At 37.7% G+C, this 26,098-nt stretch overlaps 1 protein-coding gene across 2 annotated transcripts in view; it reads right to left on the minus strand.

Moving 5' to 3' along the window:
* Positions 1-6,893: 6,893 nt before the first annotated feature.
* LIPI (lipase I) overlaps positions 6,894-26,098 on the minus strand; it is a 29,963-nt gene continuing 10,758 nt past the window's right edge. The window contains exons 6-10 of one of the 2 annotated variants that reach the window (XM_026108008.2): positions 25,398-25,565; positions 23,784-23,876; positions 20,800-20,911; positions 20,253-20,426; positions 6,894-10,148 (exon numbers count right to left, since the gene is read on the minus strand). In XM_026108008.2, the coding sequence (XP_025963793.1) occupies positions 10,061-10,148; positions 20,253-20,426; positions 20,800-20,911; positions 23,784-23,876; positions 25,398-25,565 (635 nt within the window). In that variant the 3' untranslated portion in view covers positions 6,894-10,060. Of the gene's footprint in view, positions 10,149-15,720; positions 16,359-20,252; positions 20,427-20,799; positions 20,912-23,783; positions 23,877-25,397; positions 25,566-26,098 lie in introns of those variants that run through there. The other variant, XM_026108007.2, reaches the window with a different exon arrangement.

Here is a 26,098-nt window from a genome sequence, read left to right on the forward strand (position 1 = left end):
TGTAGTTCATATTTTTCCTACACGCCCAAATAAGGAACCCTTCTCCAGCTCTACAGCATTCTTTATCATCTGTTTTCCTTTTCTTCTCGTCTGTTTATGTATTTGATTTTTTAGAAGTCTGTCTTTCTACCAGCTAAAGCAAAAGCATATGAATCTAAGGAATCAGCTACGTTAGCGCTAACTCGAACTTGTGCGGTTAAATTGCACTTGTTCATAAACCTGTACTGCTTATGAATTCTTAATACAAGTGGCTGTAATCAGAGCTAGTCATTGCTTGCACTGATAATTTTAGCACTTCAACTTCAAAAAAACCCCTGATTATAGCAATCAGTCTCTTGGAATTTGTTTTGTATTTTCTGATCCTTTTGTTTTTACACACTGTATGGCTCTGATAAGATAAAAGGAATGCCTGCTGCAAAAACTGTTTTCTTTTCTGCTTTCTTCCTCTTTCAGGAATTAAAACTCTTCCAATGCATTACAGATAATTGAAAAATTAGAACTACAGGCTTATTTTTAACTGGAAAAAGAAAGCTATAGCAGAGCAATTCAGTCTGGGAAGTCTAAAAGATAAGAAGAGCTGTTATGCAACAGTCAGATAAGGCCCTTTCCAGTGCTCTGCAATCAGACAAAACTCCTGTTCATTTTAATAGAAGTTTGGAGAGGGATAGAGTGCTTTGATACTGAAAGCTTTCACATATGGACAAGGAATGGAGGCTATTAAGCAAGTAAAGCATCTAGAACTGACTGGAAAGAGTGAAATACAGGGAGAAGTAGACCTACTGTTGTCTCCACCAGATGCAATGCCCTGGCTTTGAAAAAAAAGTCTGCGTTTTTGTGGAATGAGACATCATAACTTAAATAAATAACCAGATGACTTAAATAGATAGACCAATCAATCACAGACATCTACACAATAAGGTATATTGAGCTGCAAAATTCTGAGTTCCCTGCTGCATGCTCTTGTTTATTTATACAGACAGATATATTATGACAGTTTTGTTGTTGAAAAAACTGTTTACGCTGAACAAATATGTATGTACACTTATACTGGCTTCATAGAATTCCTATAGATATTTTTTGAAATTAGAATATGCGGTTGGCAATTTTTTTCAGAAAATGCTGAAATGTCATGGTAGACTGGATTCAAGTCTTATTTCATGCTTTCTTCCTGTTTTTATGTTCTTTTCCTATCATTACATGACATGTGAGTAGCAGTAGTTCCTACTGACATATTGTAACAACTGAAATATTCTGTTATTTGGATTGTGTTTCTAAGATCAGCATGAACAATTGAATGTTATCTTCAAATGGAAAAAAAAATTGGTTGCAAAGAATTTCAGCACAGGAACTTCAGAAGACAAGAAGATCTGTTATATTCTTCAAATACATTTTATATGCCTCCTGTGTCTGCTGTAATGAAAACACTGTGACAGGTATCTCTATATTGATTCACAGAACTCCTACTATTTACTGTCTAGGTGTAATGATTTCAAAGAAACTCTAAAATATGGATTAAAGGTGTGCTTCTACAGACGTTTCTTTCTTTCTTCTCATCCTCCTGCTGCACTTCATCTTCCCCAAATTATCTTATATAACTGCTTAGAGGTCTGTGCAATAAGACAGATCGCTATAATGTTCTGGGTTAAAAATGTTTCAAAGACCTCTTCTAGCTTATTTTTAACATGCAGCTTTTTTTCCGTTGATTTGCTTTTACCCCGTTAACAACATGCTGGCAGAAATTAGAGGGCAACAAATTAGAAGGGATAGAAGAAGATCCGGAAATGTGATGTTTCAGAGCAGCTTCTCAACTTAAAAAAAGCAGGCAGATTAGAAAGTTTAAGTGGGGAATTAAGCTGGTTCTTCAAAAATCCCTTTTCTGCTTTTGCTATTATTATTATTTTCAAGCCAATCTATTTCCTGATTCAGCGCAACCATATTGTGAAATTATAGCTTGAGCATCACCTGGACAGGATTTTTTCTTTCTTTCTTTCTTTTTTTCTAAATTACCCCACAAATAGGTGAGACAGGATCTGAATTGAGTAAACTGATGTAGACACAAGACAGCTTCTTGACAGTAATTTTTGTTACTATACCTACTTCTGAATGAGCAAGTCTTCAAAAACACTTGGGGTGGAATACTTCACAACATAAGCATACAAACTAGATAATTACTGGCTTGCTTACTCTTCTTGCCATTCTACAATTTTCATTTCATTTTTCCAAAGTGCCAGGCAAAAAAATATAGTTTGTTTTCTTTGCCATTTTTATTCTAAGCGTCACCCTTAACAAGTTAAAAGATTTTAAGCATAGTTTTAATGATATTCTCTGGAATGATTACACTGTCAAAGCATATTGAAAAAAATTATGAAGAGCTGCAGAATAGGCACATAATAGACATTAAAAACCCTAAACTTTGCAATTATGCAAGCATATAATTAGGAGAGTGCTATATAATAAACACCAATTAAGCTGGAACAATCACAAGGGGAATAACAAAATGAATACTAAAGCAGGAAAACCAAAGCCATCTGCCCACTGAAAAATACCATGAATTCAAAACAGGCTGTGCACAACTAAATACCTGAAAGGCTGCTTATTACCATATTAGATAGAGGAGGGAAAAGATGACACAACAACAACTTCTAACAAAGTTCTCCAAATGTGAAGAAATTGAAAGAGAGACACTATATAAGAAGTTGCTTCACAAAAGACAGTGCAGAAGAAAACACAAATGAGAGTAAGAGTATCTACAATCATTGTTTAAAATAAGACATTTAGATCTTCTCACTGAAAAGATTCAATCCAAGTATTTAAGTAGTCTGCTACATTACCAAGAAAAACATAGTTTCATTTGCCTATGTAGATTTTCTGAGAGTCTTCTTGTGCTTGCCCAAGTATAGACCTGCAAAACATGGAGAGCAACACATCAATAACAGTTAATGCACCCACTTTCTATCCATTTATCAAGCCATTTCCTTCGCATTCTTTCTTACTAACATATTAGTTTCTTAATTATCTTATCTAAAGCAATTACCTGCTACAGAACTTCTTTCATTCCCCCAAATGTGGAACTTTCTTGTCTCCTTTGCCTGTTAAATAGAGGGCTCGCTCTCATGAGGAATGAAGTCTAATTTCAAGAGAAATAAAATCAGTGAAAATTCACATCACCTAGTGTCTGTGCAGAATCAGTCCCCATAAAAGTTATATTTAGTCCTAGATCTGTCACAGGAAACAAAAACCTTAACCATTAACAAAAAACTTGTGAATTGACCCATGACTTCGAGCACGTGAGTTATTTATGGAACGGTACTTCTCCAGTTTCATCTACTGTCAGCGTTGCAACCCGACTTACCACCTTTGGGCTCTTGCAAAAAGAGCTAGCCAACAAACTAGCAAATTCTCCTCCTAGAGCCCTGCAAAGTGATGGCTTCAGCAGTAGCAATAACAAAAAAGTAAACAAGGTAAAAGGGAAGAGGGACAAGATGCAAGTGATGTGGTTTAATTAGGCTGCAACTCCATTAAATCTGGGAACGTCACTCAGCAGTAAGTCATTCCTCCCTTGATCACCCCCACCTACTTGGGAGGGTGCTCCTCAGCCCACCAACATGGTGGTGACCCTTCTGTCCCTCCTTGCCAGGGCAATGAGATGAGAGCTGATGACTGTTACTTGTTACCCCATGGCTTCAGAGAGGACAGAAGATGCCATTCTCCCTATTTCCTGCCAGTCTGTTTCCAGCTGGATTTATTGGATAACCAAGCCCCTCATCTGCTGAGGATATGGTTGGAGAAAAAGCAAAGCAGAGTGAAACAAAGCAATTTGCTTCACCAGCCCAATCTTATGAGAAGGGAAAATTTCCCCCTTGCTCTCTTTCATCCTCCAAAGAATACAGCAGTCCTCAGGGCAAATCACAAAACACTTTGGATCCCATAGGTGGAGAAAGTGAGGATGAAAGTAGTCTTTAGCAGTGACAAAGTGTCAGTGTCAGAAGGTACAGAGTGTAGCTGTGTTTTCATCCCCAACATGCACATGACACCACTTCTTCCAGCTCCTGGATAATATTCTTGGCCAATTATTCTCACCTTCCAGGCATATGTGCAACAAAAAGATTCAAAAGTGAGCTCTCTGCAGGAATCCCCAGACTTTTCAAAACTGGGGCCTCAATTTTCATGCTACATGATTTAAAAGGCATCTACACAACGTGCTGTTAGAAGATACTGGACATAGTCTTTAGGCAGTTGGAGATCTTATCTAGACAAACAAAGTATTCCTTCCTCTTTACATTCATATCTCCTGTGGATGCCCGCTAAACATTTGCTTGTGCATTGTTTGAAGCTACATGACAACTGAAATGTTTCTTTGACTTCCTCATTTTTGACAATACATTATTTCTATAAAATGAAAAACCATCAGAGAAAGTAACTTTAAAATATTATACTCTACAATATTGGTCAGCATAAATTATGCATGACTCATTTTGGATTACTTCTATAACCCAATATATACTTCTATACCTCACTTTTGCTAGGGGGAATAAATTAATTATAACATTAGCAGCCATTGTACAAAGGTTAAAAACAGGCAGGCATGCATTCAATCTACAGAAAACTAAAAAGTTTAGGTTAATGAAATGTCTGCAGAAAAGAGTCCTATTAATTAGCAGGTTCACAGCATCCTTCACAGCTATATTTTAGAGATGCCAAAGAGTAATATATTAGTGCTGTAGGCAAAAGCTGCATCGCTATCTAGGGAATCATTTCAAGCTTATTTTATTCTATCTTGCATCTTTTTTTCAAGTGATTTGTATGCTGTAAAGCACTATCTCTTCCTCAAAATCTTGCATGAGACAGAAATCAAGTGCAATGTTTATGGCCCTGGAGATAATGAGATAAAACTACTGAAAGAGCTCTGTGTTTTTATTTTTTTAACGGATTGCATTTTCAAAGTTTCATTAGCATTGTACCTGAGGTAGGTAAGTGTTTATAGATTTTTTTCCCCTTTATTGGCTTTGGATTTGATGTTGATATAATCTCTTCTTTTCTTTTTCTTTCTTTCTGTTTTTTTTGGGGGGTGGGAAGGACCAAGATAGGGCTGATCCAAACCCACTGCAGTCAGCACGAGTCTTTCCACTGATTCTGATGAACACTTGAGTAAGACCTAGTAAATAAAAAAAGTACGGTACCTTGCAACCTAACAAAATTGAAGCTTTCTGTTTAATATGCAGAGAAGACATGGAGTGAGGAGTATTGGTCCTGCCTCCCATTTTGACCTGAAAGAGATACATGAGTAGATACTGTCATGCTTCAGCTTGTTTCATTACAGCCCTTGCCCTTCGGAGAATATCAAAAACATTACCGTTTATTAGGGTTGTTTTCGTGAGATGGACACTTACATTTCTTTAAGCAGGAAACTTATTCTCTCACTGTATAACCACCTTTCAAACCAAGCAGTAAACTAGCATTTGTGGTCCTGTGGGTTGTTTTCATTAGGAGGAGAAATTGCTGATGGAAGGAGGCGCGCGAAAGGGTGAGCTGCCAGTTCCCGGCATGGGGACTTCTTGTTCTGCGTGCAAGTGGGCAGGAGAGGAGGAGCTGCCTGCAGAGCCAAGCGCAGGCGGCAGGGCTCCAGCAACGACTGTACCCGGGGTGGGGAGCAGACCATGTTGGAGGCAGCATTTTTTCAGCTGACAACGAATGCAGCTCTGATTTTAAAGCCCGTTCGCTTGAACTAGAATGAGCCCCCTCTGGCTCTTGGAGCACAGGTCCTTTCTTAACAATTTAAACTCTCTTTTCAGATAACATTACACCCAAAAATCTCTTTTTTTTTATTTACATATCCCAGGGCTTGTTTTAATCCTTATTTTGACTTTCTGCCTTTCTGAAAGACTTTCTGCATTTTTCTTTGTGTCCTTCACTTTGCTGATCAGGTTGCAGATCTGTGTTTTTTCTGGCTCTGCCCTCTGAGATCATCACCAGTGTCCCCCTGGAAGTTGCTATGTCCTCAAATCTACAAGCTACCTAACCTATTCCAATAAAGATGAAGCAGCTTAGCTGGAACAATTTAAACAGTAGGTCTTTGCTACCAGTCAGAATATGCTGAAGTATATTGGATAGCGATTTTATTTGGAGAAAAGGCAGAAGCCTAAAGGGTGACCAGAATAGATCTGCCAGCTTTCTCAGTGACTGATTGCATTTTCTCTGCATTGCTCTGTATCCAGTCTATCAATCCTCAGGGAAGTACTTGAGTCATGTGGATAGGTCAGCTTCTGTTCAAGTCTTGCCACCTACTCGCACATATTGCAAAAAGCCTGTTATTTCCTTTTTCAGTAAAGGAGCTTATCTGCATGTCCCTCCCCCAACATCTCCCCAGCCTTCCCACTCAAAAACCCCCAGCAACCCACAATCTTTTTGTGTGGGCTGCTGAACAGTTGGCGCAAACTCTTGGTCAGTGCTAAACTGGGCCTCCTTTCATCCAATGATACTCCTCCCCCACCCCAGTTTATTGCATTTAAGAACATGTAAATGTAGGTATGACAAAGAACAACCAAGAAGATAATGATAGCAAGAAAAAACAAATTAGATTCAGAAGACATCAAAAAAGACATTCCTTTTGATTGCAGTAGTTAAGGCAGATGGACCAGATACAATATAAATCAGAACAAGTCCTTCACTTGATTCATAGCTCATTTGAGCTATACACTACTATGCTGTCTGACAATCTGGCCCTCTGTGTTTTTTATATTTGTTCAAAAACTGGTTCTAGTTTACAAGTTTTTGCAAAAGTGGCACTTTTCCTCAATAAGGAACTAGTGATTTCAAAGTAAATTTGGCAATTTTGCTGACCAGAACAGTTTTTCTTCTTTTTTTCATTCAAAATGCAAAAATGAGAATGGGGAAAAAAACATGAGTTCTTTTATTAAATCCAGGTATTGAGAAATCAAGGTTGATCTAGGGATTCCGCTGACAGGTTCACAATAACCTGTAAGAGGACTAATGCTTTTACTTCATTTATATACATAGACAAGGATACAAGTCCACTCTCTCCAATTCAGGGAGAGACCGTTCTTAACAGACAGGCAGAGTCATACTGTTGTGGAAAATTTCCAATTTATATGTGTGTCTTCAGTAATGAGGACCTACCAGGATCCCATGTGTTTTGCTAGTCAAAACATTGGGAAATATCCAAAATTCAGCAATCTTAAAATACCATAATATGCATTAAATATACCACAACACCTTCAAACTGCATGTGCAGATCCTGACACGTTTTTGTACAGCCCTCTGTTCCTTTAAGGAAAGTCAGCTGGAAATCCAAGGCTTTACAGGGAAGTAATTGTTTTGGGTAAGAACTGAAACGCCAAAGCCTCATCTGCTCAGCATCTACAAGATGCCTTGCCATATTTTATAGGAATTGGGGTGTGTCTTGTCATCCTATATATGACAACACATGCACCTCATGCTGAACAGTATGCCATGCTATGATTAACTCTCAGCCTTCACCTTAGACTTGCTTGCAACATGGAAACTATAGACCAAAAGCATCCATGAGGAGGGAGTAAAGGATAGGAGGGACAGGACTGGTAGAGCCCACACTCCTTGCTCCTCCCTTATGCTGTGTTTTTCTTAATTGAAACAAAGGCATAGGTTTGCATAGGACATGCAAACCAAATTTTTTATGACAGTTTTGAGCACAAGGCAAACCTTGGATCTTTGAGCAAAAATTACTTAATTGCTTGAGACTGCAATTACACACCTATTTAAGTGCTTAAGATTAATTCTAATCTTAACCAATCACTTAAATCACCTGGAGTTTACATGCTTTATGGAATCATGCTCTGAAAACTTCATTAACTCAACTTGAGCCCACACTCAGCCAAGTGTCTAGATCTGAATTTCTGATCATGATAGATTTCCAAACCTTAAGAAGATTTGGGGACATTCTAATTTGACATTTGACACATACTAAAATAGACTTAGAGCCACAGAATTACCTCAGTTTATATACAGATATAAGACCAGATTCTTTCTTTGCTTCCATTGGCTCTTCAGCAACATAATTCTAGCACTAGAGTTTCCTTCAGTGGACATATTTCTGATTTATTTTTTAAAAAGTGAGAAGTTCAGGCTCCCAGGCACTGGCTTAGTCAACATCTGACTTTGTTTTGACACACTGAGACAGCCAAACCTAGGTTTTGCTTTGATTTCATATGTTTCTGTATTACAACAACTCAGCGCTTTTTTTTTTCCTTTGTTCTTGGAAATCACTTGCCAGTCTACCTCATCTATCGGAAAGCCACATGAAACTTTAATTCATGGAATTTTCCTCCTAATTGCCAAAGCAAATGTTCTGAGGCAGAATTAAACAGTTTTAACATCAAGCCAGTTCAATTAGACTACTCTGTGCAAAGCAAAAGTGTATTTTAAAAGATTATTTCTGTGCTAAGTGAAATAAATTCCGCTTTAACGGAGCAAAAACCTAATACAACTATGGACAGGAAATGCTGCTAGTCAGTTCTAAAAAGGAAAAAGAAAGCTGACTCCAGTCTCAATGTCCTGGCTTCAGACCACTCAATCACTTTAAAAATGACTCCTGTAACTCATGGACTACCATTTTGTCAAAATGATGTAGAAGCTAATTCACTAAAAATTTTTTAAAGAAGTGGCTGTGTTATCTTACATCTCACAGGGATTCATTGATGTATCAGCTAAAAGGATATATCAGCCAGAATTAGAAGCACTCAAAATGGGCAAAATTCCCATTTTAAAGATGTACAAACAAATCAAGACTCTGGTAAGTCAAGACTCCTAATTCTCTGATTGCCTTGCTTTTCCTTTCTATTTTTTAAGAAACAAAATCTGTGTAGAATGCATTGTCTTGCACAGCTAGCAGGCGGGGTTCTCAGCCTTAGAACAAAACAGATGTATTCTTCATACAACGTTCAGGGTTTTTTTCATATCCATCATGAAATGTCACTGTATTAATTTAGACAATATAAACTTCGCCCAACTTTTCCTCTATTTTAGCTCACTGTTTCTCAGTCTCCCTCTGCAGAACCCTTCTGGAAGCTATAGACTTCCCTGTTCCTGAGAAAGGCTGGAAAAGGTATATAAAAGAGTTAAATGAACCATGCTTCAAAAGTCAACAGTAATTACATTGCAGACCATTTTGGACTTCTTAAGAGAATAGAGGGTCTGAAAACTTTTGGGCTACCTTTCTGTCTGGTGTAAATCCACATGTGCTCAAAGAACTCTGCGGATTTAAGGTATATCTACAGAGTTGATTGCAATCTTTCTCTTTGGCCTGTATCAATCTTTTACTTCTTAATTTCTCCACAAAGAGCAGATGGAGTTTCCATGGGTAGATGAGATGTGAGCTCCCACCACTCCTGCTCTGAGCTCCTAGACAGGAGGACACTCTGGTCTTGAAGTCACAAGCAACTGTGCCCAAGTTAATAAGCTTTGCTGAGACTCTGGATATTTTAATTTGGCTTCTGGGGAAAGGTCTTAATATTGAAAAGTTTCAACAGATACCAATACATAATGCATGTAAGTGTCATGATCAGGAAGAGGAATACAGTAATAAATCACTGCTCCTTTAATTTACATATTTTTTTAGCTCTAGCTTAAACTAAATATTGACTTATCTCTATGCAGCAATATTTAGAGCAAGTGCACTTTGCCCTTAATAGCCAAAGTATTCAAAAGTTCATTTGCCTTTAAAGAAAAAAGAAAGAAGGATCAGATTTCCCTTTGTTGACTCATCTTAAAAATCTTTCTAACTCCATTGTCTGAACACAACAGGAAAAAAACACTACCACTACAAAGCCAGGCCTCTATTCCTTGAAGATCAGGTAGCAGAAAAAGTGAAGCATCCTTGCTCTGATCAAATTTTGTGTATGTTGCAGTTGCCTTAACATGGTTAACCCCACAGCGGTGTGCTTAATTCTAGTGAAAGGAATAATTCAAAATGTTTTCCATATTGTTGTTGGTTTATAGTTTATGTGAAAAGGCTGCCCTCTTCTGACAACATTTTCATTTCTTCTGAAATCTTAATTCATTTTTCTCATCTCCAGTTACACTTTATCCTTTGTTTCTCTGCATGTTGCATTGGTAGGACCAACACCCCATTCTTTATGTTCATATTCAGAAGTCTATAAGAAACAAAAAAATGAGAAAAGTAAATACACTATGTACTTAATGTGTAAATTGCATGCAATTGATAAACATAATAAAAATCACCATCCCTTCCTTACTCAAACACAAAAGCAGGAAACAATTGGATATCTGATATTCTATGCTTTGCAGAAATATTAATTGCTGCTAGTGCTTTTGTCACACTTCCAATATTACTTTTTAAATATGAATCATCTTCCCATTTTTAGATACACCTACTGTACAGATCCCCCTATCCTGCAGTATTTTCACAGTGTCTGCATAAGGCTTTTAGTTTGGACCACAGCATGCTTTTGAAAAGATCATCCCAAGTTACCATGTTTTAGTTCACATTGTAGAGCAGTCTCAGAGCATGCAGAGAAGACTCCTCAGGAGTACACCTAATGTACCTCAGTCACTAATGGGCAGTCAGTCAGTGGGACCAGGACAGAGCTAGTGTGAGACCTAGCTAGAGCTAAAGCATATGGTGAGTAATCAGGTCTCACATCAACAGTCACGCCTACCAATGCACTGCTCCTTGGCCATGCTTGGAGATGCAGACACAGCTGCTGTCTCCAGCCGCACGGAAGTCAAAGCAGGTCAGGGACCTAACAATTGAGCTTATCTAAAAGCTACTATGCTACTTTCTGTGGCATACAGCTGTTACTCAGTGTTTCTCTCCTACACTTCCACATTACACAGAAGGATGTAAAGTGACCACAGGCTGAAACTAAAAAGGGATTTTTGATGCCACAGTGCAGAGCCTCTATGGCAGCTGCGGTGGAATCTGGAGCTCTGTGGCAGAAGGCAGACAGGCTTCTTCTTCACCAGGTGAGAAAGGACAAATTCAGCTGGAGTTGAGAACAACTGAGCAGAGACTTGCAACAGCTAGCCCACTTTATCCATTGACCATTTAATGTAAAAAATGTATTAACAGTCCCTTAAGCAAGGACTGTAACCCAAGAGTTCCCTTCCCTTTGAGTACTCCCTTTGCTGGGCTTACCTTTGCTTTCTTTCTCTAGCACAGTCAATCTTGGTCTCATTCTGCACTGTGGCACAGCATCAACAGGAAGGGAAAGAGTGGTCCCAGCCCAGGATGGGCTTAGAGCATGGAGGTAAAAGCACTCCCCAGGAACCTGTAGAACTAGACCTAAATCTCCTTTATGCCATGGATGGCTCCAAGCCTCCAAACAGGGGCTCTTACTCTCTTATCTGTTAGGGAGCACCAGCATATCATTTTTCTTATGGTTTTTAACAGAAGGCAGTCTGTCTCAACCTCTTGTGTGGGCCTTCGTTCATAGCACGAGACATGCACCAGGTATGCCCACCAGACTGAAGGGAGAGGTGTAAGAACTCCTAGACTTTGGATTAGCTTGGAGGCAGTGTCAAACTGCTCAGCACTGAGACTGATGCACACATGCAAGTATGCTCAGAAGAAATTTGGGAAACTTCAAAGTGAAACAAGAAACTGAGGTACCCATTGAGTGCCTACAGTGACAGCTATCAAATGCACTAGTTCTTGTTGAGGAGTGATTTTGGATTTAGCTTAAATCCTGCTTAAGTACTTCTTTAAGTCCCCACGTCTGAATCCTTCCTCTCTCACTCACATCAGCTGTGCTGTGCTGGTCCATCATTTACTATCCAGACAGTAGTATCTCACATGATTGTTAATTATCTGGAACACTCCTTAGAAGTAACCCATAACTCTACGAAATTTCCATCAAAAGAGCAGGTGTTTTCATGAGGCTTTCTTCTTCTTCAAAAGATATCTGACCCTCTTTCAGTGTTGTCTTACTAAATTGTTTTCCACTTAGCTGCATATAAAAAACATAGTCCTTAATTTCACCAACATATTTGTGCACTTAACCTGATACAAATGAGTAATCCCAATGTGAAATCAATCCTTAAGTTATCTGTGACAGAGACCATAAACCACAGCCTTAACTGTGTATAGCATCACTGAAATCAATAAAGCCATCCCAAATCAAACTGGCAAATGATCTCATGCCACATATCCTTAATCTAGACCATTTAAACCTATTGTGAATTGGCAGAGTGCTGTAGCAAACATCTCCTCCATCACCGTTCTTCTAAGTAAGCTGCGGCTTACTCCAGTCACTACTAGTGCTTAATCAGTTTCTCAGTATATCCCCACTGTGACACCATTTGAAATGGTATGGTTAAACTAAAAGATGGATTTATCAAATACAGATCAGGTCTAACACAAGTACACGAAAAGCATGCTTATATTAGTTTTATAAACCTGTCACTTAAAATTTTCATCTTCCTGTGAACAAGCACTAAACATAAATACTGCATTAAATCTCCAAAGCTTGTTGCATTTGACAGCAACAGTTTAGAGTTCATTACTAGAAGTATATGTTAACACTATCCCTTTGGCATTACTACAATATATGTTAGCTACAGGGCTTTGGTTTACTCATCGGAGTGTATCTTTCTTCAGATGTATAGATGTTGTTCAGATGTATAGAGCTGTTCGTTATGGTTAAAAACACTAACTACAAGCAAGCTACTGAAATAAAGTTAGAAAAATTTATCATTACAAATTGGGAAGGTTTTTTGACTGGGCAGTCTTCAATTTTACTGGTGGGAAAACCAAAACAGTATCACCAGGCCTCCCAGCAGGCCATTGCTTACAGCTGAATATTGATCCAGAAGAAAATAAAAGAATTTAGTTTAGTTCTGCAAGGCAAATATTTCAGGTCAAGTCAAAACAGCCTGAAGTGACATGTTTCCTCGCTTTAGGTTTTTCCAATCGAAATTGATTGAATTTTCTCAGTTAAAACATATGTACACCTTTTTGTAGTAAAATTAAAGATGCTAGTGGATATTTTGTAACCTGACAGGCAACGCAGAAGAGTATTGTAATCCATCGAACCCCATCTTCAGCTCTGACGTGCAAGGAGACGTGTGCGCCACTGAACTGTCACCACCGCTCCTTTCAAAACAGGGAACTCCTTGGAAGATTTCCATTTTCTGTCTGACCCTGATACCTTCTGCTGAGCTCAGGAGAGCTGACAGAATTAGTACAAAGTGGTATGTGGCAGTGGGCCATATCAAGCAGTGCATTTCTGAACAATGACAGCATATTTTCATAGGTGCTGGGAGACAGAAGGCTATAGTCCAAGTGGTTAGCCATTTGAGAAGTGCAATTATGCACTAGAAATGCACTGCCTGGAACAGTCTCAAGAAATGGAAATTACAAACTAAATTGGGAAATTAGAAACAAAACCCTGTTTCATTTTGTCTCACTTTGATTACTTGGAACTCCTCATCAACCCTTCTGCTTCTTTCCTCTTTACCTCAAGTTTACCTCAATTAAGGCAGCAAGTCACTATTCCTTTCCCACCCTTTATATAGGTATGTTTAAAATGTGTGAAAATATTATCATTATGTTTATTCTGCATCACTGTGCAACACTGGTAGTCATACCTACATGTCTCCTTTCTTCTGTCTTTTCAGTGGCACCTTATCTCACATTTATTCCATGCATTTATGGAAATACATATTTCCATATAATAGAAAACTCTAGAAAGATATCTTAGTCCTCAGTTCCTCACATTCTCTTGCTCATGTCTTATGCTCTAGCTCTCAACTCAACATATCATGACTGCTTGTGTAAGCAACATTTTGCCACTGTCCTTACATGATAGATAAAGGATGCATGAGGCTAGGAGTCCATTGCATATAGTGTAAGTTCTCCTTTTCAAAGGCTTTTATAACAAAGTTCTACCCTACTTTTGGAAGAAAAACTGGCAAAGGTGTATTTCATAGAGAAAATACTGAAGACCCTAGCAAATACTGAAAAGGAACACTTCTATGTCCCACTGTCTTTAAGTGAACCAATGAAAATTAAGCTGGTATTGGTAAATAACTTACAAAATTGAATAAAAGCCCAACCATTTAACAATTACTTCAGTAATAGTTGTGGTAATGTACAAGCACTCAGAAACTATTACTGGAAAGGAACACCTTTATGCTGCCAATGTAGAGCTAAATAATTTTATTAATTTTTTCCAGATACTAACTTGAAATTGAGTATTTCAGGCAAAATAAAAGTTTATAGTCAAAAATCAAATTAATTCTTCTGTACTTTAGGTCTTCTCAGCAGAACTTAAAACCAATGTAAAAATACAAAAAAGTGAGAATATAAAAGTCAATAAACTGTTGGAATTTAAGAGAAATTGTAGAAAACAAAATCAAACAGAAACTTAAGAGGCCATCTGACACATTCCTCTGCCTGAATATCTGTGTCATCCACTGAAAGATTCTTGTTCAAGACATTTGAAATTTACTGTCAGGTCTCTATGCTGGCTTTTCAAGGAGCATAAGAAACAGGTAGTTGGAGGCAAGGTGACAAAGGGAGGAGGGTCAGAGAACTGTACAGGGGAATCTAGGGATGATGAGAGCAAGGCTGGACAAAAACCTGCAGAATGAAAACAAGCAGAAAAACAGCAGATCAAAAAAAGGGAGTGGAATGAGATAGTGGAGAAAAAAAAAAGCCCTCCCTCCACACACATGCACATAAACACACAAAAAATGTCTATTTTTGTACTAATGACTCCCTGAAAGGAAGGGAACGAAGAAGGTGTACGATGGGATGATGAGGCTGAGTTGACACAGCATCTGAGAAAACCTCTGGTAATGTAACTGTATTTCTAATCTCTGGGAAGAAAGTGGAATAATCAAAAAAAAAAAAAAAATCAAGCCATGAACAAGTGTGTCTATAATTCTGTGGTTTTTTGTGTCCAAGCATCATTTCCACAACCAAGCTTACAGTTCCTTCCCATATGTCTTTACCTGTCTGTCTAGACAGGTAAAAGCACATGCTGTGGCTGGTTCAGAGCTTTGTGCATACTGACCGGCAGGCTGGAGCTGCCTCTTGCACTGGATAAGGAAGTAAGCTTTAGCTTGTGTTCTCTCAGTCAGGGCACTATCTTCCATCTTTCCTCCACCTAGCTGTTGATTTTCATAAAACTTCTTACCACTTCATAGGTTTTTGACATTCCACCCCATTCACATTTACATGAAATTAGGCAACAGGTTCAATCAAGTACTGCTGTCAGCAGCAGGGACAGTTGGGGCATAGGAAAGAAAGGAAAAGGCCAAAATGCATAGGACTCATTTACACAAGAAACCAGGGTTAAATACACAAAACAACCTTAACGAAGAAATATATACATATCTGTTCTTCAATCAGTATCATCAGAAAAGGCCATGTGACTGGATTTGGAGAACCTGTTCTGAATTGGAGAAGACAGTCTTTCTTTATGTAGGGCTTACTCTTGCTCACATTCCAGTAACTGAAAAGCTGTCACCAATTTCAACCTGAGCAGCAGCTCTAATTGCAAAGAGCCCAAACTGAAACAGAATGAAAATGGATATAGTTCATCTTTAAACTATTCTCTTCATGAAAGACTTCACAATTACTTCATACTTGAAACATCACTGTCCTGTCTATAGCTTTAATAGAAAAAAAAAACTGAATGGTTTGTAATAATATTCATCTAAGATGGGCATAGACATAAAGATAATTGATTTAAACAGCAATTTTACATATATGTTCACAAATTTTATTGTTCCAGTTCTCAGAGACTGAGACATATTAATAAGAAAATGTGAATTCATTTATCCAAAGAACATAGCACAGCAGAATTGCTGTATATTAGATCTACAGATCACATGTACAGTATATCAAATTCACTTAGTAGACAGATAATTATGCTTCAATGTAAAAGCCGTTATAAAGAATAAATTATTAAATATACATATGACCTGATAAATAATGTGCCAAGATTATGCAGATAATTCATATTTAATTCAGTAGTCCCCTCACCGATAACAAATAATAACTAATAAACCATTGCATGTTCTCTGAAATGATACACTTGTTTTATTCAAATTTCCCAAATATACAGATATCTGAACTTTCCAATGAGCTTCACTCTAAGGCACTCAAAGGAAGTAATAAATATTACCACATAGATTCTTGAAAATAAATCTAGCTTATCTCATCTCCTCTGTCACTGCAGTCTTTGTCCTGGGAAAGAATCAAAATGTCACTGCTGTAAGAGAAATTAGGTTAGTAGAAGCTCTCTCTTTCTATATCGCTCTCTTGGCATGGGATAGGCTTGAAGGTCAGTTCAATGTTCTCCATCAGTACAAAATCATATCTGCACAGCTGCAGCCTATAAAAGCAGAAAAAAATGCTCAATAGAGAAAACAAATATAAAAATATTTTAGTATCTGAATTATTAAGCCGGCAGCATTTACCACCTCTCAGAGAAGTTACTCAAGACAACAAGAAATGTAAGTTTACACCTTATTTTATGGACCATTAGAGTAGTTTTGCCAGCCTGGGAGCAACAGCCTGGACATCAGATGGATGGTGCAAAGTGGCATGAGTAAGAAGTGTATCATGCTAGTCTGAAATATGGAGATGCTATAATTCAGTCACCAAGGCTATTAACCTGCATTCAGATTAATTCTTTAGAACAATGGTCCAAGAACAGCTCGACACTTCGTCACATTAGGACTGAACAATTCACTTTAATTCCCTAGCACTTAAAGTTTCTCTTCTTTCATTCCATGGAAAGAAATCTGAAACTCCATTACACTACCTTCTCATTTATTCAGATGCAAGGAGGGTATGTATAAGAAAGTTGCACATGGGACAGTAATTTGTCATCTCAGTGCCCAGAAAACCCAGAACTCCATAATACTATAGTTAGTATCATGTATGTAGTACAGAGGTCAAAAAAGGAGTGAAACAAACAGACACAAAGTCTTAAATTTTTTGTCAACGTAGAAGCTAGCTGTCCTTTTAGGGCAAATACAGGGCATAGGTTTGCCCTTAATGCACTGCTATAGATAGATGGAGAGCACTGGGTTAGATAGGCAAGTAGCAACTAACACACCCTTTTCTGTCATAGCACCTCTAATGGCATATACGCTATGGTATTTATTTTAAAATGATCTTCTACATTGCTCTAAACTCACACACGTGGTTATACCACAGAATCCACCTTAGACTGGGATGTAGGATACACTGAAACAGCTAAAGGAAAAAGCCTGGGAAAGAACGTGCAGCCAGCCACTTCTGTTGCTGCCTGTTAGCATGAGATTTCCAACCAGTTATGGCTCCACCTATCTGTGTATGAAAGGACTGTGGGACTTCTATGTTACACAGGACAGAGGGGAAAGGATGACACTGTGGAAAGTCTCCACAAAAGCTAAGTTAGCAGAGTCTATAACTAAGAAGATCAAGAGAAATTCTGGTATTCTGTATAATGGGAAACATAGAATGTCATCCAGTGCTTCATCTATAATTTGTTTTAATTAGAATGTAGTGGTTTAATAGTGTATTATTATTTTTGGTAGGGTAAGAAAACAGACAAAAAAGCACAGAAATTGCCAGCATTTTAGAAATCCTTACAAAAGACCTTGAAAGAATTCACAGGACAAATTTCCAATCAAGATAAGATTATTATATGTATATATATCCCAAGTTAACTTTCATAATATATCATGTAACAATACAGTGCCGCATTTTAACGTTTGCAACACTATTTGCAATACAGTAGCACACAATATGTTAGCATAGCCAGTTCTTTAACAGAATTTTACCTAGCAATAATTCTGTCTAATCACAAGGGATACAGTACTTAGACAAACTGTAATAACGAATACTAGAAAGAACAACATCTGGTTTCCAACATATTGTAGCTCATCTGAAGCAAAATACATCCGACAGAGCACCAGGCATGCCTCATGGGAGAGTAATCCTCAATGAGGAATAGATTTTCCAGTTTACCAAGAAGGTGCAAAACACAAATCATTTTTTTGTTAGGGGAGGCACTCATAATCTCTTGCCCCATGTGGCTGGTGTACACTAAAAGGCAAGGGCATGCCACATTCTCATTCTCTGTAGAGGTGTTGATAATTCTTTTTTATTATTCCTGTTCTTGTGTTGGATAAAGAAAGGCGGCTGGACTAAATAACTTGGGACACTTACTTCCCCCATGAAATGAGTTTGGAATTGACTGACATATTCAAAAGCTTTTGAGGAGAACTAACACCTGGACACCATACAAATTACAAGAGTTTTCTTTTGAGTGAGCAAGAATGATTTATCTCAGAGACCAGAAGAAGAGTCTGAAAATGATATGTACCCTCTAGTACTTTCACATTCACACACCATCTGTGTGAAAAAAGGGTCAGTCCAGAAAACAATTCTGTCAGTGATATTCCCCAGACTCCCACTGTCTGCTATTAACCCAGATCTGGAGAGAGTGAGACTGCTACTGTCTTTTATCCTTGCACCTGTCTTCTGTCTTTTACCTAGTATTTTGCTGTATGAATAATTTGGAGATTTTTTTTAATGTAGTTTAATGTTAATTATCCTGTATTTAAGTAATTGCTGTAATTACATTTAACTAAGGTGAATATAGGTAGTCATAATTACAATGAGCAATTATATAATTATACCAGCTAACGGCATCCTAACATCTGCATTTAAATTAATTTCACGTGTTCACATGCAGATTCAACACACTTTTCCACCACTGTCTAAAAGCTTTTAATACGCCTACATGACTGTCAGCTGATGAGGCTCTGCAAGAAGGACTTTAGTGGATCCTATATTAAAACAAATCAACTGCATCTTACTTTAAAAGTAACAAGAGTTCAGAATGAACAGGAATGAAAACTGAAAACCAGTCAGTGACGTTCACTGAAAGTGTTCCTGATTCACTAGACTGTTCAACTGAAAGTCTTGAACGCTGATGGACTTGCATGAAATGAATCTTTTGATTTATCACCACTGGGTTGGGAAAAAAATTGCAAAATGAGTTAGAGCTTTGGCTATATCTCATTGCCAAATGTTTTTCAAATAAAAGCATACCAGTTCACCTGAGAGCCTGAGACTTTTGGCCTTCAACAAGTTAATAAAGTCTAATACATACATATTTTGGGGTACTATTTTGATTACTGAGTGTTCTGTTTCTTCCTAACTCTCTCCCACTTGTGTCCTCCTCTTTCTCAGTAAATATCAAATAGCAGATTAATTTAATAAGGTTTCAAAATTTTTACAAAATAACATATCCAACTTCTACTAGACTATTACAATATATCAAATCATAAAACCTTACATGTTATTTCTCAAGTTATACAGTATACTGACTTAAGACACTGACTTAACTCATATCGCAATATTATTCCCACTCGTTACTTACTTGGTAACCATTATTAGATTGTATGTTAAATTCTGACTTTGTTGAATCTGCCATTTGTATGAAGCAAATAACAACTTTAAAATGAAGTACTCCTGCCACTTTTTACTACCTACTCTTGCGTATTTCTTACCTATTCTATGGAATATGTTCTTTTCACATGATGAAAATGTAAAGTTTAATTGGTAATGCCATTTTACAGGTAACTCTAGAGATCTGAAAACTGAATATACAGCAATACCACCAAGTATTTAAAAACAGTAGTAAATAATGTAAGTGTAGTAATGACATTTAAGTACCAATAAATGCAGATGATGTCATTTTAAGCACAGCCAAACATAGACTGTGTGTTTTGGTCTTGTAGGGCCTCTACCAACAGCAAGACCAAAAGCCTATTTCTGTCATACAGGCAGCTGGACTGAAGTGCTCCATTACATATCCAAGTATGAAAAGCTGTGTATAGACATATGATTGTATCAGAAAAATGCTTAATAAATTCATCTTCTGGGAGAGAACGTAATCATGCAATCACTGCAGGCATAAGACAGGCTGGCCTATTTAAGTCATCCTGTAGAACTCATGGTGACCAGCAGCAGCAGGAGCCTGCTGTAATAAGCGGCGTACAGATATATATATAAAAGATGCAAACTTAGGGTGCTGTGCACTAAATGTTAATGTACAGATCATCTCTTCCACATAATAAATTTGATTCCGGATAGGGTGAGAAGGCTATTAATGCATTTAGGAATATGCTATTAAAAAAAAAAATCAATAGAGGCAAATACACATTTCTGAGGAAACACGCTGAGCAGTTTAGTTGATGCGCAACTTCAGTACCTGACGAACACTTACCTTTCTGGATTATTAAGAGATTTAAGCCTCATCTGGAGAATCCTGAGCTTATATTTTGGTCCTATTACCGTCTTTGTAGAAAAGGTCAAGGAAATTCTTGATATTTTGTCAAAATCCTGGTAAAATCCAGTTAGTATTTTGACTCTTCTGTATTGCTGAAATGTTGCAGCCTCACTAAAGAGAAATATTGTTTTCTGGTCAGTGTTTCACTATCTGAGTAATATTAATTATTATTATTAAGAACAGAAATCTGATAAGATGTACGGATTGAGAGCATTCAGAACAAGGACATGTAGAATCAGATTCAAATCAGCAACATACAAGGACATAGGCTAGTTTGTAAATGGAGAGAGGATCACTTCAGTATGAGGAACATTGACCTGTGGCACTGGGCCATTTAAGATGCAGAAAAAGGAACTGCAGCCAAGAAGTAACAACCTCATGATACTCTCTGGCTGAGTCAACAGGCCAGATGCAAGGTTTAGGGAACTCAAAAAATCAGTTATATGAAGAGACAAAAAAGATTTAGTGATAAAACATGACTTACCTATCCATTTCTGATTCTACTGTCCTTCCAGCATAATCTGTTATTTTAACTCTAATGAAACCTCTCCTAATACTTTTATTCCAGGTAATAATATCCAATAAGTAGCTATATGCTGCAAATAGAGACAGGAGAAAAAAAAGTAAGATTCAAGGAATGACTTTAACAGGATACAGTTATTATTATTTATTAAAAGTACTCATTGGATGATGAGTGTAATAGTGACTCATTACTTCTAAGTTACCAGTTCAAACCAGGACAAAAAGACTATTGACAAAAAGTAGCTTCTACGAAACAACTACTTGGATTTCTGTGTAAATAACTTTCATTTCTTCCAGTTCTTACAAGGAAGGGATTTGCATCAGAAAGCTACTATCAGAATTAATGTGAAGAATTTGACCTACCTAAAGAAAGAATGCAAAATTGAGCCCTAACTGGCACCCTCAGTTTTTGGCAAGCTCCACAAAGTGGGGGTAGTTTAGCTACTAGCACAGCTAAACTATCACGTTACCCATAAAAGTGGCATTGCCAGAAAACAGTTAAGGTACATTGGCAGGAAGAGGGGAGGAAGAGCATTTGCATAAGCTTTATGCACAGACAAAGTGCACAGTGTGCTAGGTGAGCAGCTTTATCAGGTGGTAAAACTGAAGAGAAACATTATTTTGTACTTTGCTTGCCCAGCCTGAGTAGTTGCAGCAGTACAGGTCCTCCAAGCACCCTTCTCTCAGAGCAATTCAACCTGTTCTTAAGTGGAGAAGCCATGGATACTTGAAAAACTGCATGGGGACGAAGGAGGAAAAGGATGGGGGGCTGATTGCTTTCCCATGCTCTAGTCCCTTCTCCCCTCTCCCTGGACAACTCATGACCTCAGGAAAGACATCATGGCTTCCTGGGGCTGGCACTCTCAGTGCAGCAGGCTCCTTGAGAAAGATGTATGCAGCTGAGCCTGCTCAGCTGGCAGTCCAAGAATGCTATAGTGTCTATACTGCTAAGAAACTCTAACCTGGCCTTCTACTGCACTTCTGTAACCACCATTAATATTTTAACTGTGTGACAGCTCTCCAGAGGAAATAGATAGAGTTCTTCTACTCAAAGCAAGTAAAATGAAACTCTTTTTTTGGCATGTGCCTTTTTAACATTCACCCTTAAAAGACCAAGCCACACCTTGTATGGGGCTTGTCCTGCCCAGCTTTATAGTTTCACTTAGTTTTAAGTCCTCTTGTTTATTCCTATTTCCTCCCGTTTCCAAACATGTCAGAATTAAAATAAGGCTTTAATTAACAAATATATTCTTTTCCAGACTGGTTTATTAGACTCATTTTTCTCTTTCAACTTGCGTATTTTCCCTTAAATTTATGCTGCCATTACAACACTTCTTATTCCTCTCCATCTATCTCTTTCTAAGTTTGGTAAAACCTCTCCCTCCCTTTCTCTCCACTACCACCCCTTCCCCAGACCACCATGCATCATCTTCTACAATGTGTTCTTCGGTCATCAGGTTTCTGCCTGGCTGGACTTTTGATAAATGTCCAGATTTTAGTGTTTGCCCGAGCAGGAGCAAAGTTGTATTTTTCTTCAGGAAGACTGAAGTGAGGAGACAGACCTACAGGCCTGGGCAGCCTTGAGAACATGGAAGAGCAAAGTCCAAAGCAGACAGGAGGAGGGGAGAACAGTGGTAGCAGGTGTGGGTTGAGCTAAAAGACCTTTGGGAAGAGAAAGTGTTTCTCTGGGTCAGGAAGGGCAGGCAGCAGAAGATCTGATTTGGGCAGTCTAGAGAGAAAGGGTTGAAAAGACTCTGGAGTACACAAAGGTTCAAAGGGCACCCAAATAGCTGCTCTGCAACACTAAGCTTGGCATACTTGGAATGCAGTTAGCAACCTATATTCTCCTTCTCCTCCATCCTCCACCACAGCATATATATAAACAATTTTTAAACATATATAAACAATTTTTAAATTGTGCCTCAGGTTTCGCTATCCAAGTCCTCTTCTCTCCATTCACACCGAGAAAACTTCATCTTGGTGGCCACCTGCACCAATAAACCTAGCACTAGCTTATGTAAAATCTATAAAACCTTTGTTAACCTCTCTTCAGCCATTTGAAAGAAACAGTGATGTAAGTAAGTGCACAATTACCACTATAACAAATATTCAGTCACTGGCCACAAAACTTGCCAAAATGATGGAAAAAGCTAACGGAAAAAGTTGATTTCCCTTGAATTCCTTGTAAGCTCCCTATGCCCCAAATCAAAGAATTTAAATGTAACCAGTTAGAAGAGTGTGCAAACATTCACTCAGAGCGGTAAAATCTCTTAATAAAAAGGGAAACTCGATGACAGTATAACCTGGACCTCCTCATGGCTAAGTAAGCATCTCATCTGTTGTAGCTAAAGGCCACGCTAAAAACAGTCATTCCCATATAGTGTATCCATGATAGTCAGCTAAGTTTTCCCTCCACTGTTTTATTTCTAGGGAGAAATGGATCTTTAATAGCTGGAGAAGCTTTAGTTCAATGTGGAGCACTCCCCTCTTTAGGGTGAAACATACAAATGTTTCTTTTCCTTCTTCCACTCAAGGCAGTCTTGCTACACATTTTTGCTCTCTGAAAAATGGCAGTAATGTTCCCATCTAAGCAGGTTCTCTCTCAGTCCAGATTTTTCCCTCTCACTTGACGCTCACTTTCTGGTTTCCTTGGCAGTTCGTCTTTCTCTCATTACTTTTATAGTCACCTTATAGTCACATTTCTTTTTGTTTTTCTTCTTTTCTCTCTTACTCAGTTCACCTCCTATTGGGTACTCTTCTGCCATAATCATTCTTCTCCTTCTCCCAGTCTACAAATTGTCAGCTAATGGTTTATTACACCATTTTATACAGCAGGTAACAACAACTTTCTATTTTTAATCAAATACAGGCTTTCAATCCAGATCAGCTAACAAATAATAACCGTAACATCCTATAAAGAGTTTAAGTATGTATTCAGTCACTTACTACAGAATGGGTCGTGGTCCGAAGTATCAAAATAAGCTTTTGTTGGTAAACTATTTTGTATTAAGAGCTCTTTCCACCTATCGGCATAATAACCTGAAATCCAAAGTTTATAAATTTCATTTCACACACTTAGCAAAATCATAATACACACATAATTACACAAAAGTAAGTCACCCAAAGTGACAGATTTGGCTTTAACTTTCTAAAACATTCTCTGGGAAAGTAAATTGATATGGAAAATGGAGGAATAATCTCAGTCTAACAGAATGTAGGTATATATGTATTTCATTCTTCCAATATATTAGCACCACTAAAATTGTCATAATGGGATAGCTGGAATCTATTTAGTCTAGAGTACTAACTCCAGAAAGTGTTTATAAACTCCTGCAGAGGTAATAAAAACAAAACCAAAAAAATAACCCACATATTTGTAGAAAACAGTTATGGAACAGCTTCACAATAGGTAAAATTTCTTCCTTTCTTTCTTCAGTCATTAAAGGAAATATTTTTAGCCCTCTAATCTATAGTTGTGGACATTATTTAATAAAAATGTTAAATCCTCCTTAAACCTGCTAAGCTCTTGGATGTAATATAGAAAGTATTTTGTTTTATGCAATTTTATGTTTATTGTCTTTTGGTCTTGATCTTATTCTCTCCCTCAGATTTCTTTATCTAGCTCAGATAACCAGGGCTAGTTCCAAGTCAGCATCTGGGAAAGGATGCTGTTTCTTCTCCCAGTTCCCAGGTTCAGCTGCCTGCCATTTCCTCACACGTTTTATAGTTATTTAAGAAAAAAGATGACAGCCGTTTGGTCAAATATTTCTCCACTTTTGGGTGAGGCCTTCTGTGTCAGTGCATCAAGTATGCCTAACAACCATTCTGGGGAAGTTCTGGAGTCTTCCTGCCCTACTTTGATATGGTTTATAGTTGCTTTTTATTATAAAATAGTATATAGTTTATTATAAAATAGTATGTATCTTTCCATTTCTGGTCTATTTTCAAACCTGATTTAACTAACATATGTATGTCTAAGGATGAAGACAAGGTATGAATTCAGAGTTAACTTCTATTTAAACACTGTAAAAATTTTTTTTTTAAAAAAACAGTACCAACTGGGAAATGCTCATACCGTTGTAGCTGTTTTCAAGCTGTCTCCAAATCCTCTCTAAAACCAATAAACCCCCCCCCCCAAAAAAACATATTCCAAACAAAAACTTAACTCCAATAGAGGAGTAGACCAGAGACTCCATGAAGTTGCTATGAATATTATTACTCCAACTAAAAAAATCACAGTTATTCTAGAGATGATATTGCATTATGGAAGCCTACAGTGATGGGCTAAGTAGAAGCAGTTTCTCTGTACAGAGAAAATGCATAGTGAATCTGTTCCAGACTAGAAAGCCTAATAATCAAAGATTAGGAATATTCAATGCTTGTGTCTAACAGAAATAGCTTTAACGTAGCCAAAGCCTTAAACTATTTTAAACAGTATGTGGTAGTCTGTAAACAAACAATCTCTAACAAGAGACTACCGCTCTCTGTAGTCACAGAAAGAACAAGCCTAAATTACTGAGAAAATCTCACCCAGCCCAGAGGAGATACCATAAGTCTTACCCAGTACAGGACAGGGCATTGGTTGAAAAGCTTTACAGTCGACACATTTTCCTCTCTTGTAATCCAAGTATGAGTCACAAGGATAAGCTGTTATGTTGCACCCACTTTTCAAGGATGATAGGAAGAGGAGGACGGATCTCTGATGATCACATTTAAAATACTGAAATCCTTTAGGAAAGAAAATAAAATATACAAAGAATATGTACTCATTTTTCTTCTGGAGAGAACGGATGTTATCCAAGTAATCCCATTTAACTGAGTCATTCTTAGCCACGTTTTTATTCTCTGGTTAGTTGACCATCAACAGTTGCATGTGGTTTATTTCGCTATAAGTCTTTGAAAGTGTAAGAAATGGATGTACATACACGAAAAGAAGAAATTGAAGATTATTTAGAATATACAGATACCAAGAAAAGTCTACAGGGTTTTATATGCAAATATTCTACTAAATCCTATCAAATTTATAGAATTACTGTGAACAAGCATAAGCCTGAGGCTTTATTGCATCCCCTACCGAGTGCTTAAGTAAAAAAAGCTACTGTGAAGAATACTTTAGAGATTCTTCTCTCCAGTTTTTTGGGGAACAATTTTCTTTCTTCTCCTAGCAAAGGGAACTGAGATGGAATCATGCAGGCAAAGATGATCCTGAATCTTAAAGGATTCCCCTGTATTCACAGACACACAAATGGAAGCCCTATGAT

Source organism: Dromaius novaehollandiae, chromosome 1 (genome assembly GCF_036370855.1).
Source record: "Dromaius novaehollandiae isolate bDroNov1 chromosome 1, bDroNov1.hap1, whole genome shotgun sequence".
NCBI classification, from domain to species: domain Eukaryota; kingdom Metazoa; phylum Chordata; class Aves; order Casuariiformes; family Dromaiidae; genus Dromaius; species Dromaius novaehollandiae.